This window comes from Streptopelia decaocto (genome assembly GCF_964273445.1).
Source record: "Streptopelia decaocto genome assembly, chromosome: 4".
NCBI classification, from domain to species: domain Eukaryota; kingdom Metazoa; phylum Chordata; class Aves; order Columbiformes; family Columbidae; genus Streptopelia; species Streptopelia decaocto.
In genome coordinates this window covers 1,204,563-1,221,936 of record NC_138658.1, presented here as the reverse complement: position 1 = coordinate 1,221,936, position 17,374 = coordinate 1,204,563, and the positions used below count along the sequence as shown (strand labels likewise).

General features: G+C 65.4%; 1 protein-coding gene across 6 annotated transcripts; it reads left to right on the top strand.

Moving 5' to 3' along the window:
• Positions 1 to 2,058: 2,058 nt before the first annotated feature.
• Positions 2,059 to 10,144, top strand: BTC (betacellulin). 6 transcript variants are annotated; one of them, XM_082050762.1, is made up of 7 exons: positions 2,059 to 2,277; positions 5,443 to 5,538; positions 6,728 to 6,878; positions 6,990 to 7,132; positions 7,425 to 7,532; positions 8,384 to 9,197; positions 9,892 to 10,144. In XM_082050762.1, exons 1-5 carry the CDS (start codon positions 2,202 to 2,204, stop codon positions 7,475 to 7,477), a joined length of 519 nt encoding a protein of 172 aa, XP_081906888.1. In that variant the 5' UTR covers positions 2,059 to 2,201; the 3' UTR covers positions 7,478 to 7,532; positions 8,384 to 9,197; positions 9,892 to 10,144. The 6 variants fall into 6 exon arrangements, 5 of the variants coding, with proteins under 5 accessions (XP_081906888.1, XP_081906889.1, XP_081906885.1 ...); XM_082050759.1 differs by having other exon boundaries at positions 2,065 to 2,277; positions 6,990 to 7,136; XM_082050761.1 differs by having other exon boundaries at positions 2,067 to 2,277; positions 6,761 to 6,878; positions 6,990 to 7,136.
• Positions 10,145 to 17,374: the final 7,230 nt, after the last annotated feature.

Sequence of the window (17,374 nt, the reverse complement as noted above, 5' to 3'; positions counted from 1 at the left end):
GCCAGAGCCCTTCCATGGCATTTGCTACCTGGGACGGCCCCCAGAATGCAGGTCCCACAGCCCAAAGGACTCAGCCAGGAGACCCCTGTGGAAGGTACAAGTGCCTTTTCTTTTTTTTTTTTCAGAAGATATTTTAAATCCATTTCCCTCTGGAAAGCACTTTGCTCCAGGTGAAATGTTTTCAGGCTGAACTCATCTTCTCCACTCTTTTGCATGCTCGCTATGAAAAAGGACGTCCTCGAACCCGGGCCACGGCCGAGCTATCTTTAACTGGGCTTACACAACCATCCAGTTTGTTGCATTGTGTTGCATTTTTCTCAGGACGGATCTTGGCTTCAGGCCTAAAACAGCAGGACAGAAAGTCCAAGTCAGCTGCTGCTTCTGGACGGGCCGGGATGCGGCTGCCTCGCTGTACGTCGGTGGCTTCGACGTACCATCGGCATCTCAGCCCTCCTCGAAGCCTCTCCTCTGCTTGGGAGGAGGAAAAATAGCATCGTTGTCAGTGCAGGAGCTGGGCACCGTGGGGAAGGCACGCTAACGTCCCTGCCGCCGCTCTCCAGGCCTTTTTGTAGTTTTCTTTTGCAGAAAGTGCCACTTGTTCCCATGAGGAGGAGATTTCTGGTGGCCACCTCTGCCTGGCCACATCTGCACGGCCACTCCTGCCTGGCCAGACAGGTCCCTGGGAGGGCGTGATACTCATGGTGACAGCGAGAGCTGAGGCCATACGGCCGGCGAGGTCCCTTTTGGAGACACCTTCTGCCAGCCCTTCCTGGTTCCTACCGCGGAATGGAAACCATTGCCTCTGGTGACATCTGCCTTGGGGCTCCAGCTCTTCTAAAACTCTCTTTAAAATGATTTTTCTCCCGAGTTTCATCCCATTATGAAGGATGCTGAAGGGAGACTCTTTTCTTTTGGTGGGCACAAGGATCTTTTTCTGCTTGCTCCCTGCCTTTGCCCACCCCACCATGACAAAGCCACCTCCTCTTGGCTGTCCCTGTACCCCAGCCAGGTGCCAGCCCCTGGTTTTCCACTGTTGCCCAAGTCCCTGTTGTCCTCACCAAGCTTTGCAACGTTTCCCTGGTGGTTTAGCACCCCCTGCCTGCTTTTGGGGGGTCCGGGACTGGGCTCTCGCCCCACCACCAGCTGGCAGCTGGGGTGACGATGCATTGGGGAGGTGACAGTACTGTCATGCCGGAGCTTGCGGCTCATTTTTTGGCTGGCCAGGGCTGCAGGAGCTCGCTCACCCCCTGGCCGGTGGCCAAATGGCATGGCTGGGCAGCTGCCAGCACTTGCATTAATAGTTACCAGCTTGCGGTTTGAGGTCACCCGTTCTTTCCAGTCTTTCATTCCCCCCCTCCCAGCTTATTTCATGCCTGTAAACCACAACGAGCAGGCAGCAGCTCCCGTACCCCCCCGGCCCCGCTACCCCTGCCTGCCTGCTCGCTGCAGGCAGGGCTGGTGCCCCTCGCTTTTGTTTTGGGTCTGGGACAGCATCATTTCACAGCACCACATCCCTACTGAGCATCCCCAGGTGCCAGGAGGGGACAACCAGCATCTCGGGGGGACACCCTCACCCCCACATGGCTGGGGGGAGAAGAAACATCCTCCCAGCTACCCCAGGGCTAAAACCGCCCTCCCTAAAGCCCAGCATGCAGAAGACTTGTGCCAAGGCACGGCCCCTTTGCAAAATAATTTGTAGCTGCCGTCATCCCCTGCCAAAGGCTTCGGGAAGGGTGTTTTATTAGCAACTCGCTAGGAATAAATCTCCCTTTTCATAACACGCCGGCCAGGGATAAATAGGTTTGGGGGAGGTGAGTCTGAGCTCTGCCCACAACCCCCCGGCCCAGAGCCCCACTCGGAAATGGGGGCGGTGGGATGGGGGGTCCCCCCTGAACCCCCGGGGATGCTGCTGGGGGTGAGGCACCGGGACAGCGTCTGCCCGACACCTCCTGCGCTGCCCGCTCCCGGCGGGATGACCAGCGGGGGACACGCGTGGGGGTGGGAAACAGGCGCGGGGAGGGACACGCGTGGGGAAGTCCCCGGACCAGGCGGGGGGGCTGCCCAGGGATGTCCGCGGCGGGGCAGGAGCCGGGCAGCGGGAGGAGGAGGAGGAGGAGGAGGGCGGCGGTGCCGGCAGCGGCCGCCCCGTCCCGCCCCGCCGCAGCTGCCGGGCACCGGGGCAGGCGGAGGCGGCGGCGCGCATGGAGGCAGCGGCGGCCCCGGCGGCCCCGGGTGGCGGTCCCGGTCCCCTGCTGCTCTGCCTGGCCCTCGCCTCCGGTAAGCATGGGGCAACGCGGGGCGGCGCGGTCCCCACGTCCCCCCGGACGGTCGCGGTCCACGGCTGGGTGCCGGTGTTCCCCCTGTCCCGGCCCGGGGTCCCCCGCTCCTCCCGGTGTCACCCCGCGTCCCGGCCCCGTCCGGCTCTCTGTCCCAGCCCGGTGATGCCCTCCGTCCCGGTGCTTTCCCGGTCCCACGCCGGTGATCGTGCACCTGCCTCTCGGTCCCAGGCCCGTGCTCCCCCGTGCCTGTCCTGCTGCCGCCCCATCCAGTCCCACTGCTGCCCTGCTCACAGCCCACTGAGCCCCTGTGTCCCCCCGTCCCGCCCCATTCCAATGCTGTCCCTGTCCCATCCTGCTGAACCCAGTGTCCTCCTTGTCACGTCCCATCGCAGCACTGCACCTGTCTCATCCTGCTGAGCTGCTGTCCCACCCCATCCCAGTGCTGCCCCTGTCCTGTCCCACTGAACCCTGTGTCCCCCCTCTCCTGCCCCATCCCTGTCCCGCCACAGTGCTTGCCATGCCCACCTTCGTGTTCCTCCAGCCCCATACCTGTGACTCCTTGTGTCCCCCTCACGGTCCCACCCCAGTGCTTCCCGCATGCCCAGCCTGGTGTTTACCCAGTCCTGCCCCTGTGCTTCCCTGCACCCCCCCCAGTGCTCCCCCGTGTACCCCCAGTTCGCAGCCTGGTTCTCCCCACCATCCCAGCCTGGTGCTCCCCCACACCTGTGCCAGTTTGGCTCTGAATCCCTTGGGGCCAGGGTGTCCTGGCCAGAGGCTGGGATGTTTTTTACCACCTGTAGACGGGACATTGGTCGTGTACGCCCAAATCCCCACGTTTCGCCATCCTTGGCAGCACTGGGAATGGTGATGCAGGGAGAGGAAGCCAGTATTTGTTTGGCAAGAACATGAGCATCCCTGTGTTAGAGCAGAACCAGGGCTCTCCCTGTTGTGGGACCTGGACATTTAAATAGCTCAGAGCCCTTGTGAAGGCGGGGAAGGGAAGATCCTGTCTTCCCATCTCCTTGGAGGTATTTGGGTTGGCTGGATTTGGGGGGGCCAGCAGCCTGTGGTGCTGCTCCTCAGCCAAAACCCACCGGGCAGCAGTTCCTGAGTGATCGGGCAGCAGGTGAAACAGGCAGCTGCCTGCTCAGGGCTGGCAGGAGACAACCAGAGCTGGGCTTGGTGATACCACCAGCAAAGAGCAGCAGCCCCGGGGTTCTTGGGGAGCCTTCCCCTCCACAGGGAGCAGTTTGGGTTTGGCCCTTCAGCAGGTGCTCGGCAAAACCTGCCAAACCTGTGCTGGCAGGAGGAAACCGGGGCGGCCAACCTGCTCTGCGGCCGCGGTGCCCACCAGGCTGGCAAAGCCTCGGGCGGCTGCTCCCCTGCAATTCGGGCTCTCCCGGGGCAGTGTGGGGGGGTGTTGCGGCAAAATAATCTGGTGTTTGGAATGCTTTTGTGGATTATCTCTGCCTGCTTGGGAAAGGATGTGGCCTTAGGTAGAGGAGCTGCGCTCTGTGAGTATCAAAGGGAGGAGGTTGCTTTGCACCCACAGCTCCTGGGTGCTGGGACATGGGTGTCGGGGTGGCCCCCGCAGAGCTGGCGGTGCCTCTGGGCAGGTCCTCGCCGAGGGGCTGCCAGCCCGGAGGATGCCAAAGCACCGCATCTGCTTGCATTAAGGGTGGGGATCTCGTCCTGCTGGGGATCTTTCCATCCCGAGCTGCCAACTCGGTCACCAGGGATGAAGTCAGCCTCCCGCCCCGTGCCGCCCGCTGCTTGTTCCCTGGGAGTGGGGCAGACAAACACCCCACGGCTCATCCCCTGGCTCCCACTGGCCAGACGGGGTGGTGGGCTCCATCCTCACCCCGCCAGGCCCGTCCAGCGGGCAGGGGGATGCTGGCTGGCAGGGAAGCCCCGGTGGAGGCGCAGCCCCAGCATGGTTGCAGCTCTGTCACCCAAAGCACGTCATCACGGCAGCGGTGGCTATATATAGCCAGGAGGGACGTATGTGCTGGGAACATCACTGCCACAGGCCAGGGGGGTACGGCTGAGGCTGGCCAGGGAGCCCCCCCTACTGCCGGGGTGCCAATGGGAAAACACGGGGTACCAGGGGCTGCCCAAATTGCCCCCCTCCCCATGAAGCCATGGCTGAGCTGCGAAGCGCAGGCACTGGGGCTGGGAATGTACCTTTGGTCGGCGTGCTGCCCCCGCGGGAGCCACCCAGCACCCTGCCCCAGCAGGCAGGACCTGTCCCTGCTCCGGGGTGCCGGTGCAGGCGGGTGAGTCCCCGGGAGGGCTGGGCTGGGAGCGGGGCCGTGCTGAGTCAGTGCTGGTATGTCAGCGATCCGGTTACCGGCGCCGCGCCGTGCCAGGGCTGAGCCGGCCCTCGGCTTCGTCCCGCGGCCGTGGTGAGCACCGGCACCCCTTCCCCAGCTCGGGGCATCCCATGTCCCAGTGCAGCGGTGACCGACACTGGGAGCGATGTTTGCAACGGGGGTTTAACTGTGCTCAGCGCTTGGGAACTGGAAGGAAATGGGATGAATTGCAGCTCTGTCATCCCCTCAGTCTCATGGCTGGTGTGTTTTTTTGGTGCCCTGAAATCCAGGCTCTTCAAAAAGGGGCAGTGCAGTGAGATGGTTCTCCCTGGGGATCCCTCCTTGCAGCTTCCCCAGGCAAAGGGGCTGCTGGCTGCCATGGGCAGGGCTGTGCCCCCCAAAACCCACCCCCTGGATCCCTGACCCCTGCAGCGGGGCATAGAATCATAGAATCACCCAGTGCCCCCCCTGCCATGACAGGGACATCGTCACCAGCTCAGGGTGCTCAGAGCCCCGTCCAGCCTGGCCTGGGATGTCTCAGGGATGGTTCATCCACCACCTCTCTGGGTACCTGGGCCAGGCTCTCACCACTCTCAGGGGCCACAATTTTCTTCCTCACGTCCAGCAGCAGCGGGCAAAGTGGCCAGGGCTGGGTGGGTGGAGGAGGCAGGCGGGGACCAGCTTTCCCTTCTCCTCGCCCAGGGAAAAGCTGATGCTGGCGGAGGGAGGGGGGCGGCGAGCGCAGCTGCGGAGCCCTTTGCCGGTCCCCTCCCTGCGGCTGCGGGGGGCGGCAGCAAGGCTGTCAGGCTCTGGCCGGGCTTCCCCTCTGATCCCCCTCCACTGCCTTTCAGGTTTGGCGTTTTTCAGCTGCGTGGGCGCCGACACCAATGTCACCACTGGCCATGGCACGGATGGGCTCTCCTGCAGCGCGGCCGAGAGCTGCACAGGTAAAGGTGGTGACAGCCACACGAGGATGCTCGGGGGAGATGGTGGTGTTGCAGGGGAGCGTGGCGGTGGGTGGACTGCGCATCTCACAGCATCCCAGGCTGGCTGGGGTTGCAGGGACCTCTGTAGATCCCCAGCCCACCTGCTAACACAGGGTCACAGAGCAGATCACGCAGGGTCACAGAGCAGATCACACAGGGTCACAGAGCAGATCACGCAGGGTCAACAGAGCAGATCACGCAGGGTCACAAAGCAGATCACACAGGGTCACAGAGCAGATCACGCAGGGGCACAGAGCAGATCACGCAGGGTCAACAGAGCAGATCACGCAGGGTCACAGAGCAGATCACGCAGGGTCACAGAGCAGATCACACAGGATCCCAGGGGGTTTGAATGTCTCAGAGCAGGAGACTCCACACCCGCTCTGGGCAGCCTGGGCCAGGCTCTGGCACCTCCCAGCAAACAAGTTTCTGCTCATGTTCAGATGGAGCCTCCTGTGTTCCAGTCTGTGCCTGTTGCCCCTCACCCTGGCGCTGGGCACCACTGAACAGAGTCTGGTCCATCCTCTGACACCCACCCTGAGATACTGATCCATTCATCACATCCCTCTCAGCTTCTCTTCTCCAGCTCAACAGCCCCAGCTCTCTCAGTCTCCTCATCACAAAAATGCTTGAGACTCCTCAGCATCTTTATGTCTCTGCGCTGGACTCTCTCCAGTAATTCCTTGTACTTCTTCAACTGGGGAGCCCAGCACTGGGCACAGAACTGCAGATGCGCAGAGCAGAGGGGGAGGACAACCCCCCTCGACCTGCTGGCCACACTCGTCCTAAGGCACCCCAAGTACACTGGCCTCTTGGCCACAAGGCCACGCTGCTGGCTCATGGTCACCCTGTTGTCCCCCAGGTTCTTCTCTGCAGAGCTGCTTTCCAGCAGGTCCACCCCAACCTGCGCTGGCGCGGGGGTTGTTCTGCCCCGGTGCAGGGCGCGGGGGAGAGGGACGAGGCTGAAGGCCGAGCAGGGTGTTTTGTCTAGCACAGCCGCCATGGATGTGGGATGTGACCGGGGCAGCCGTGTCACAGCCAAGGACACTTGTGCCAGCTGCTCTTTGCCGCTGGCCGGGCTGGGACCCGCTGTGGGGATGAACCAGGTCTGGGACGCTGCCACCTCCGGGCAGAGCCGTAACCCCTCCAGGGGGGGAATTCTTTGTCCTTGTCACCCCCCCAGGTAATGTGACGCAGCTGCGACGGCAAGGTCACTTCTCCAGGTGCCCGGAGGAGTACAAGCACTACTGCGTCAAAGGGAGATGCCGATTCCTCGTGGCCGAGAAGGCGCCGGCTTGCGTGTAAGCCACCAATGGTGGGGACATAGTGACACAGTGCAGGGGGGCAAAGGAGGAGAGGGGTACGGACACCAGGGCGGATTTTCAGACCCCTCCTCTGCCTCCCCTGCGCAGGTGTGAGCAAGGGTACACAGGGGCTCGCTGCGAGAGGGTGGACATCTTCTACCTGCGGGGTGACCAGGGACAGATCGTCATCATCTCCTTGATCGCAGCCATCGTCACCCTCATCATCCTCGTCGTCTGCGCCTGCCTCTGCAGTCAGTATGTGGGGGAACGGGGGCGAGGGGCGGGGAGGGAAGGGGCAGCCCCAGACTGGGGGTGAGTCCTGCCCACCTGCACTGGCCTAGACCAGATTTAATTTGGACTGCCCTGCTCAGGCAGGACACAGCTTCTGAAGGTGCTGAGAGGGTGCATGGGGCATTGCTTTGGGGCTGGAAACCACATGTGGTCCTATCCAGGAGTGGGGTAGGAGCAGAGGGAGGAGCAGCGTTGCTGTGATGCCCCATTGTATTTTTTTGTCGTTTCAATTATTATTTCTACCCCTCCAAGTCACTGTCGGAAGCAGCGGAGGAAGAGAAAAGCAGAAGAGATGGAGACACTAAACAAGAATTTGCCTTCCAAAAGTGAGGATGTGCTGGAGACGGACATGGCGTGAAGGTGCGTGGGGCTGGGGGGCGGCTGAGCCTGGGGGAGGGGACACCCCCGGTTGGGGGGCGGCTGCTGAGGCTGAACTCGTCCCCTCTCTCCGCAGGAGCTCCAGGTGCCTGCGGGCAGGTCCCGGACAGAGGCAGCGGCGGGAAGGGTTAAAACCTACAACGGCTTCAATAAAGGGGTGGTGGAAAGTGTCCGCATGTCGCCGTGGTCCTTACGGGTCCCTCTTGTCAGCAGCCCGGGGCGGGGGGGTCAGGCCGAGCCGTGCCCTGAGCTCCCCCAGACCATCCCACACCAGCGACTATTCCCGGACACCTTTCCACCCCCGTCCCCGATGCGGGGACCCGGGTTCTCCCCCCGACAGGTGAAGGGACACGAGAAGGTGTCACCGGTACTGGAGGGGAGCTGCGGTACCGCCCAAAGACCACCGGGTGGCGCTGCGATCTGCAGTGCTGCGCTGTGTCCGCCAGGAGGCGCCATTCTCGCCTCCAAGAGGGGCGGGGCCGAGAGGGAGGGGGCGAGTCCAAGGGAAGAAAGGAGGGGCGAGATAGGAGGGGGCGTGGCCAACCCGCTCGGCCGCGCCCCGAGCGCAGCTGAGCCCGCAGCGGGGACGCGGTGACCGGTTTTCATTGGGTCGGTGCTGGTGCCGCGTTTGTTCGGTGCGTTCCCCTGTGTGTCTGGTTGGTGTTGGTGCCTCGTTGGTTTCACGTCAGCGCAGCCGAGCCCGCAGCGAGGACGTGCTGGACACGGACGGGGCGCGAAGGTGCGTGGGGCCGGGGGGCGGCTGAGCCTGGGGGAGGGGACACCCCCGGTTGGGGGGCGGCTGCTGAGGCTGAACTCGTCCCCTCTCTCCGCAGGAGCTCCAGGTGCCTGCGGGCAGGTCCCGGACAGAGGCAGCGGCGGGCAAGGGTTAAAACCTACAATGGCTTCGATAGGGGGTGGTGGAAAGTGTCCGCATGTCGCCGTGGTCCTTACGGGTCCCTCTTGTCAGCAGCCCGGGGCGGGGGGGTCAGGCCGAGCCGTGCCCTGAGCTCCCCCAGCCCATCCCACACCAGCGACTATTCCCAGGCACCTTGCCCCCCCCCCCCTTCCCCGATGCGGGGACCCGGGTTCTCCCCCCGCCAGGTGAACGGGACACGGGAAGGTGTCACCGGTACCGGGGGCTGCTGTGCCGCCCACTGCGCTCTGCAGTGCCGCGCTGTGTCCGCCAGGCGGCGCCACTGTGCGGGAGAGAGGGGCGGAGATGAGGGGGCGGGGCCGAGCGGGGCGGGACCGAGAGGGGCGGGGCCAAGCCGCGCACGGCCGCGCCCCGCGAGCGCAGCTGAGCCCGCGGGGACGTGACGCGGCGGCCCCCGAGGCTTCAAAAGCTCCCCGGGCCGGCAGGGGGCGCCGCTCCGGCGGGCGCACGCGCAGAGGCGGGAGCGGGGCCGGCGGGAGCGGGTCCCGGTGCGGGCTCTGCCCGGCGGGGGCTCTGCCGGGCCCGGGGCAGCTGCTGCCGGGGGAGCTGCCTTCCACTCGGCGGGGCCGCGGGGCGGCTCTGGGCCCTGCGCGGAGCCGGGCTCGGGCCGGAGCCCCTTTGGTCCCGGTCCCCAGCGCTGCGGCGGGAGCAGAGGCTCATCCCGGCGCCGGGCGAGGAGCCCGGACGGCCCCGAGGCGGCGAGGACGTGCCCGGTGAGTGTCCCGGGGGCTCGGGGAGCGGGTCTGTGCTCGGGGCTTCGCCCCCCGTCCTGCTGCGGGCCGGGGAGGGGGGTCCCGTCCCCCGGCAGGGCTCCCCCGGGGCTGGAGGCTGCTGGGGGTGCAGGGGGGGCCCCGCGGTTCTGAGCCGGGGCCGGGCCGGGCCGGGGGGTGTTCGGGGAGGCGGCAGCGGGCGCTGGGGGGTCCGGCCGGAGCCGCTGGCCCCGCTGGGCTGGGGGGGCCGGGGGGTTTGGCCGCGGGGGTTTCTGCTCCAGCTCGGCCTGGGGGGCCGGGTTGTGTCCCCGTTTGGGGGGTTCTGCACCCGGTTTGTTCTTAGGGGGGCTGTGCTTTGGGGGTCTGCACCTCTGGTTTTTTGGTTTGTGCCTCTTTGTTGCTGGATTGTGCACCCATTGTGTTTTGGGTTTCTGCACCTGTTGTGTTGCAGTTTGTTCAGCTGTGGCTCTTTGGTTTCTGCACCTGTTGGGTTTGTTGCCCCCATATGAGTTGGTGTGTGCAGCTGTTTTATTGGCAGTGACCACTTTTTATTGGGTTTGTGCTTGTGCCTCCTCTGTTGGGTGTGTACCCCACTTGATTTGGTGTGCACCATTTATTATTCACTTTGTGTTTGTGCCTTTTGTGTTTCATGTGAAGTTGAGTTCTGGTTCCAATTTCTCTCTCTGGTCTCTTTCAGCTCCAGCCTGTGCAGCTTCAAGCTTGTTTGCGGTTCCAGCTCCTCTTCAGCTGCTCCTGGTTCCAGTTGTTGTGCAGCTCCAGCTCCAGTTCAGCTCCAGCTCCTTGTGCTTCCAGCCCATTTCAGCTTGTGCTTGTTCCACTGAGCTTGGCCTTGTTCCAGATCGTAAATCAATCACTGTCACAAGCTGCTTATGAATATGACCTGTCATAACTAATCATGAATAAAGATGAACTAATTATCTAGTAACGAGTCCAGTGGTTGAACAGTCCTTGAATAAAAAAGGGGGGAAAATCACTTTTCGCGCCAGAAACTAAGTCGAACACCTGAAACGGCCTGGTGCATGCCGGCGTCCGAGCGTTTGGGGGCCAGGGCGTCCGGACCCCCCCCTCCGGAGGGGGTCCCCCTGCCTGGCCCCCCCTCTGCCTCCCCAGCCTCCCACTGCTGCCCACCCCCCTCCCCTGCCCAGCGCCCACCAGCCCCTGCCCAAGGGGCCAACCCGGCCCCTGGCTCTGAGCCCAGGAACAGCGACTGGGTCTCTGTTCCTGAGCCCAAAGCCCAGGCCTGGGCCCCAGGAGCCCCTTTCCCAGCCCCGAGAACGCAGCTCAGGCTCCGTGCTCAGGGCTGGGAAACGCCCGGGGCTCCAGTTGCACAAGCACCCACGGACCCGCAGCCCCAGCGAACCCAACCCCGTGTGTGATGTCGGGAGCCCCGGCGGTGTCGGGCGGTGCTTGAGAACTGGCTGGGGGGACCCGCGGAGCGGGCCCGGCCCCGTGTGGCCGCGGGCGGCTCGGGCGGGGACGGGGGGCGCCGGGCTCCGGCCCTCCGGGCTTTATTCCGCCCCGGCGCCCCGAGCCCCGCGGCTGCGGCTGCTGCTCCGCGGAGCCGCCCGGGCACCGGCTGCCCTTGCCCACCCGCCTCCGCCCCGAGAGCCCCCGGGGCCGCGGCCCCTTCCCCGCTGCCCGGCCCCGCGCTCCCAGCCCCGACCCCCGGCGCGGCCGCGCCCGGGCCGAGCTCCCCGCACCTCACCTGGGCCCCGCCGGGAGAGCCCGGACCGGCCGCTGCCGCCCCCACACGCACCGAGAAACCGGAACGGACGGAACCAAGCGCCTTAAATACCCTCGGCCCCGCCCCGCGCACGCGCCCCGGGCCCCGCCCGCCCCTCACACCTGTGCTGGCCCCGCCCCGCGCACCTGCGCTGGCCCCGCCCCGCCCAGGTGCGCTGCATTTCCGGCCCGCCCCGCGCACGCGCCGCCTCTTCTTCCGGCAGAACCGCGGCGGCTCCGCTCCAGGCGGACGCTGGTACCGGACCGGGCGCTCCGGGGGAACCAGCGAGCGGGACGCGGCGCTGCAGCCCCGGCCCGGGGGCGGTGAGCTTGGGCTGCGGCTGCAACCGGGGACGGGGCTCGCGGGGACCGGGGCTGCGGCCCTGCAGGGGCTGCTGCCGGCCCGGGACTTGGTGTCCGCCGCTCCCCGCGCGGCCGGGGCCGGAGGGTTCCGCTCCCCCGAGCTCCCGGAGCCCCGAGTCCGGCCTCCCCGGCCCCGGCCCGGCGGGCAGGAGCAGGAGCAGCAGCGCCGGAACCGAGCCGGGAGCTGCCGGAGCTGCGGAGCTCAAGTCCCGCGTTCCCCCGCGGCTGCTGCCGGGCCGGGCTGCCGGGGACACCCCGGGAAGGCTGGAGCCACCGGCGGCCCTGGGGCTGCCCCGGCACCGGCTGCCCGGACCCGCCGCACAGCTCGGGGCCAACGGGGCCCAACGGGGCTCCCGAACACCGACCGGGGAGGGGAGGGGAAGGGAGGGGACGTCTCGGCTCTCACAGCCCTTCGGGCCCCGCCCCGAGGGGGCTGCGCCCGCCCCGGACACACCCGGGGGGCTCCGGGCTGAGCCCCCAACAAAACCGGCCAAAGGAGCCGCGTTTCAAGCACCCGAAACACAGGACTCGGTGTCTGACCCATCAGCGGCCACATGAGCCTCATTGCAACCACAGCAACAGGGACTGAGTCTCCTCCTCCAGCCAGAACTGCCCCAGTGACACGGGTTCCAGCCCTTCCACACACAGCACTTGGTGTCCAGCCCCTCACAGGCCAAATGAGCCTGGTTGTCAGTCACCAACACTGAATCAGCCTCTGGGACCCAGAGCCACGACTTTTTCTCTTTTTTAATCAACACCACAATACACAGCCCTGGGACCCAGATTCACCACTTAGTCTCTGTTTGTGAGCCCCCTCAATTCCCGACTTAGTCTCTGTTTGTGAGCCCCCTCAATTCCTGACTTAGTCTCTGTTTGTGAGCCCCCTCAATTCCTGACTTAGTCTCTGGTTTGTGAGCCCCCTCAATTCCTGACTTAGTCTCTGTTTGTGAGCCCCCTCAATTCCCGACTTAGTCTCTGTTTGTGAGCTCCACAATTCACAACTGTTTGTGACCCAGATTCATGATTTAGTCTCTTTGTTGTGGGCCCCACAATTCACGACTTAGTCTCTGTGAACCCAGCTCACAACTTAGTCTCTGTTTGTGAGCTCTCCAGTTCCTGACTTAGTCTCTGTTTGGTGAGCTCCTCAATGCACAACTTAATCTCTGAGCCCCACATTCATGACTCAGTCTCTGTGACCCAAATTAGGACTTAGTCTGTTTGTGAGCCCCCCCAATTCACGACTTAGTCTCTGTTTGTGAGCCCCACAATTCACACCTCAGTCCCTGTCCCTGAGCCCTCCCTCTGTCCCAATGCACCCGCTGTCCAGCCCCAGCTGCAGGACTTGTCTCTGTTCCTCCCCCGGGCAGGACGGGCTCTCCCTTCGCTGGAGGTGCCGGGGCACAGCTCAGCCTCCCCCCGGGCGCTGAGCCCCAACCCACCCGCCTCGGGCTCTGCTTCCCAGCCGGGCTGAGCCCCCAGCAGCCCCAGCCGCTCTCCGGCCCTGGAAACGGGGGACTGGGGCTCTGAGCCCCCGGCCCGGCCCGGGGAGCCCGGCTTTGGGCTGCCCCAGCCCTCGGCTCTGCCCCTGCACCCCCAGGGAGCTCCTGTCCCTCGGCAGCCCCCGCAGCTCCTTCTCCATCTCACAGCCCAGCTGCTGAGCCCCCGAAGCGCCCAACAGCCCCAACCCCGCGTGTGCTGTCGGGGCCGGGAGCCCCGGCGGTGTCGGGCGGTGCTTGAGAACTGGCTGGGGGGACCCGCGGAGCGGGCCCGGCCCCGTGTGGCCGCGGGCGGCTCGGGCGGGGACGGGGGGCGCCGGGCTCCGGCCCTCCGGGCTTTATTCCCCCCGGCGCCCCGAGCCCCGCGGCTGCTGCTCCGCGGAGCCGCCCGGGCACCGGCTGCCCTTGCCCACCCGCCTCCGCCCCGAGAGCCCCCGCTGCTGCCGCTCCCCGGGCCGGTCGGGCCTCTCACCTGGGGCGGGCGGACTCGGCCCCTCCGCCGCTCCGAGCTCCCGCCGAACGGCCGGGCCGGTCCCCCCGCCCGCGGGGCCGCCGCTGCCCCCGGGGCCGCAACCACGACCGCAACCTGAACCCGCTCGGCCCGGAGCCGCGAACACAATGAAACGGGGACGGCGGCCGCCAGCGCACTGAACTCCTCGGCCCCGCCCCGCGCAGGCGCCCTGGGCCCCGCCCCGCCCGGGGGAGGAGGCTCCGCTGGGGCGGAGCTCGGGGCGCGGGGGAGTGGCCAGAGGGGTCCGGCCCGTTGTCCGCGCGGTCCCGGTGCCCGCCCGCCCAGCACCGGCAAACCCCGGTCCCCCCATCCGTCCCCCTCATTCCCGGATCACCGGCGCCGGGACGGGTCGCTGTTCCCGGGAGGAATCCCCCTGCGCTGCCTGACCCGTCCCCCCGTGTCCTGCCCCAGGGCTGTTTGTGCTGGAGCACCACAGCCTGCCCCACGCCAGCTCGGCTTTCCTGACCCCGGAGCACCTGGCAGGATCCAGTTCGACCTGCAGCTGCTGTGGAGCGCTCAGACCTTCGACTCGCCCTCCCAGCTCTGGAGAGCGACCAGCTCCTGCAACGGGTGAGGCCGGCGGGTTCAGCTTCACACCCCGAGCCGGCACCCGCGTGATGCGTTTGTCCGACACCCACCGTCTGCCAACGGGGGTGAGCGGGCAAGACCGAATTCACAGCAGGACCCGACCCTCCCAGAAACGTCCGTCCGCTCCAGCAGATGCGGGACGGACAAACGTGACCCGCGGGGTTAATTTGAGCCGCTGTGCGAGCAGCGGGACTGAAGGAAGAAACAGTCACGGGATGAACTTATAACGTAAAAGAACTATTTTAAAAAGTGAACCAAATATTCCTAGATCTTAACACACCGAACTCCACCAAGCACAGCGCTACTGATTAAGTTGTGGACGCAAAATTCCACTTTTAACTTGCTGATGGCAAAACAACCTTGAACACATCAGCACCGCTGGTGTCCACCTGCCCCGGCTTAACTAGAAAAGCGGATTTACAACGCAACGAACCCGTTGGGGGGGGGGACCCGTCCCGTCGCCGGTGATCCGGGAATGAGGGGGACGGATGGGGGACCCGGGCTGCGGCAGAGCCGGGAGCTGACGGACCGTCGGCTGTGCCGGGGAACGTGAGGAGGGACAGAGGGGACGGCCGGGGGGCTCTGCCCGCTCCGGCTTCGTGTTGTCCTGAGCGCGGGAGCGGGGCGACACCGGGACCCCCCGGAGCGGAGCGGGGGACAGCGGGACTCCCGCGGGGCACAGCGGGGCAGGGCCGCCCCGGAGCCAGCGGGGAGGGACGCCCGGCCAGCCCTGCCCGCGGGGACTCGCTCCCTTCTCGGGGAGACACACAAGCCCGCGGGGGCCGGAGCGCCGGGCTCGGGGGTCGGTCGGTGCCCCCCTCGCCGCCGGGGTTTGCCGGTGCTGGGCGGGCGGGCACAGGGACCGCGCGGACAACGGGCCGGACCCCTCTGGCCACGCCCCCGCTCACCCAGCTCCGCCCCAGCGGAGCCTCCTCCCCCGGGCGGGGCGGGGCCCAGGGCGCCTGCGCGGGGCGGGGCCGAGGAGTTCAGTGCGCTGGCGGCCGCCGTCCCCGTTTCATTGTGTTTGCGGCTCCGGGCCGAGCGGGTTCAGGTTGCGGTCGTGGTTGCGGCCCCGGGGGCAGCGGCGGCCCCGCGGGCGGGGGGACCGGCCCGGCCGTTCGGCGGGAGCTCGGAGCGGCGGAGGGGCCGAGTCCGCCCGCCCCAGGTGAGAGGCCCGACCGGCCCGGGGAGCGGCAGCAGCGGGGGCTCTCGGGGCGGAGGCGGGTGGGCAAGGGCAGCCGGTGCCCGGGCGGCTCCGCGGAGCAGCAGCCGCGGGGCTCGGGGCGCCGGGGGGAATAAAGCCCGGAGGGCCGGAGCCCGGCGCCCCCCGTCCCCGCCCGAGCCGCCCGCGGCCACACGGGGCCGGGCCCGCTCCGCGGGTCCCCCCAGCCAGTTCTCAAGCACCGCCCGACACCGCCGGGGCTCCCGGCCCCGACAGCACACGCGGGGTTGGGGCTGTTGGGCGCTTCGGGGGCTCAGCAGCTGGGCTGTGAGATGGAGAAGGAGCTGCGGGGGCTGCCGAGGGACAGGAGCTCCCTGGGGGTGCAGGGGCAGAGCCGAGGGCTGGGGCAGCCCAAAGCCGGGCTCCCCGGGCCGGGCCGGGGGCTCAGAGCCCCAGTCCCCCGTTTCCAGGGCCGGAGAGCGGCTGGGGCTGCTGGGGGCTCAGCCCGGCTGGGAAGCAGAGCCCGAGGCGGGTGGGTTGGGGCTCAGCGCCCGGGGGGAGGCTGAGCTGTGCCCCGGCACCTCCAGCGAAGGGAGAGCCCGTCCTGCCCGGGGGAGGAACAGAGACAAGTCCTGCAGCTGGGGCTGGACAGCGGGTGCATTGGGACAGAGGGAGGGCTCAGGGACAGGGACTGGGGTGTGAATTGGGGGGCTCACAAACAGAGACTAAGTCGTGAATTGGGGGGGCTCACAAACAGACTAAGTCCTAATTTGGGTCACAGAGACTGAGTCATGAATGTGGGGCTCAGAGATTAAGTTGTGCATTGAGGAGCTCACCAAACAGAGACTAAGTCAGGAACTGGAGAGCTCACAAACAGAGACTAAGTTGTGAGCTGGGTTCACAGAGACTAAGTCGTGAATTGTGGGGCCCACAACAAAGAGACTAAATCATGAATCTGGGTCACAAACAGTTGTGAATTGTGGAGCTCACAAACAGAGACTAAGTCGGGAATTGAGGGGGCTCACAAACAGACTAAGTCCTAATTTGGGTCACAGAGACTGAGTCATGAATGTGGGGCTCAGAGATTAAGTTGTGCATTGAGGAGCTCACCAAACAGAGACTAAGTCAGGAACTGGAGAGCTCACAAACAGAGACTAAGTTGTGAGCTGGGTTCACAGAGACTAAGTCGTGAATTGTGGGGCCCACAACAAAGAGACTAAATCATGAATCTGGGTCACAAACAGAGGCTAAGTTGTGAATCGTGGGGCTCACAAACCAGAGACTAAGTCGGGAATTGAGGGGGCTCACAAACCAGAGACTAAGTCAGGAATTGAGGGGGCTCACAAACAGAGACTAAGTCAGGAATTGAGGGGGCTCACAAACAGAGACTAAGTCAGGAATTGAGGGGGCTCACAAACAGAGTATGTCCTAATTGGGGTCACAGAGACTGAGTCATGAATGTGGGGCTCAGAGATTAAGTTGTGCATTGAGGGGCTCACCAAACAGAGACTAAGTCAGGAACTGGAGAGGTCACAAACAGAGACTAAGTCGGGAATTGAGGGGGCTCACAAACAGAGACTAAGTCGGGAATTGAGGGGGCTCACAAACCAGAGACTAAGTCGGGAATTGAGGGGGCTCACAAACCAGAGACTAAGTCGGGAATTGAGGGGGCTCACAAACCAGAGACTAAGTCAGGAATTGAGGGGGCTCACAAACCAGAGACTAAGTCGGGAATTGAGGGGGCTCACAAACCAGAGACTAAGTCGGGAATTGAGGGGGCTCACAAACAGAGACTAAGTCGGGAATTGAGGGGGCTCACAAACAGAGACTAAGTGGGGAATTGAGGGGGCTCACAAACAGAGACTAAGTCGTGGATCTGGGTCCCAGGGCTGTGTATTGTGGTGTTGATTAAAAAAGAGACTAAGTCGTGGCTCTGGGTCCCAGAGGCTGATTCGGTGTTGGTGACTGACAACCAGGCTCATTTGGCCTGTGAGGGGCTGGACACCAAGTGCTGTGTGTGGAAGGGCTGGAACCCGTGTCACTGGGGCAGTTCTGGCTGGAGGAGGAGACTCAGTCCCTGTTGCTGTGGTTGCAATGAGGCTCATGTGGCCGCTGATGGGTCAGACACCGAGTCCTGTGTTTCGGGTGCTTGAAACGCGGCTCCTTTGGCCGGTTTTGTTCGGGGCTCAGCCCGGAGCCCCCCGGGTGTGTCCGGGGCGGGCGCAGCCCCCTCGGGGCGGGGCCCGAAGGGCTGTGAGAGCCGAGACGTCCCCTCCCTTCCCCTCCCCTCCCCGGTCGGTGTTCGGGAGCCCCGTTG

Bases quoted from the DNA above. Each gene is read 5' to 3' on its own strand.
- BTC (XM_082050759.1), top strand. From the start codon at position 2,202: ATGGAGGCAGCGGCGGCCCCGGCGGCCCCGGGTGGCGGTCCCGGTCCC. The intron at 6,879-6,989 runs GTAAGCCACCAA...TCCCCTGCGCAG, and splicing joins GAGAAGGCGCCGGCTTGCGT to GTGTGAGCAAGGGTACACAG. The intron at 7,137-7,424 runs GTATGTGGGGGA...TACCCCTCCAAG, and splicing joins TGCGCCTGCCTCTGCAGTCA to TCACTGTCGGAAGCAGCGGA.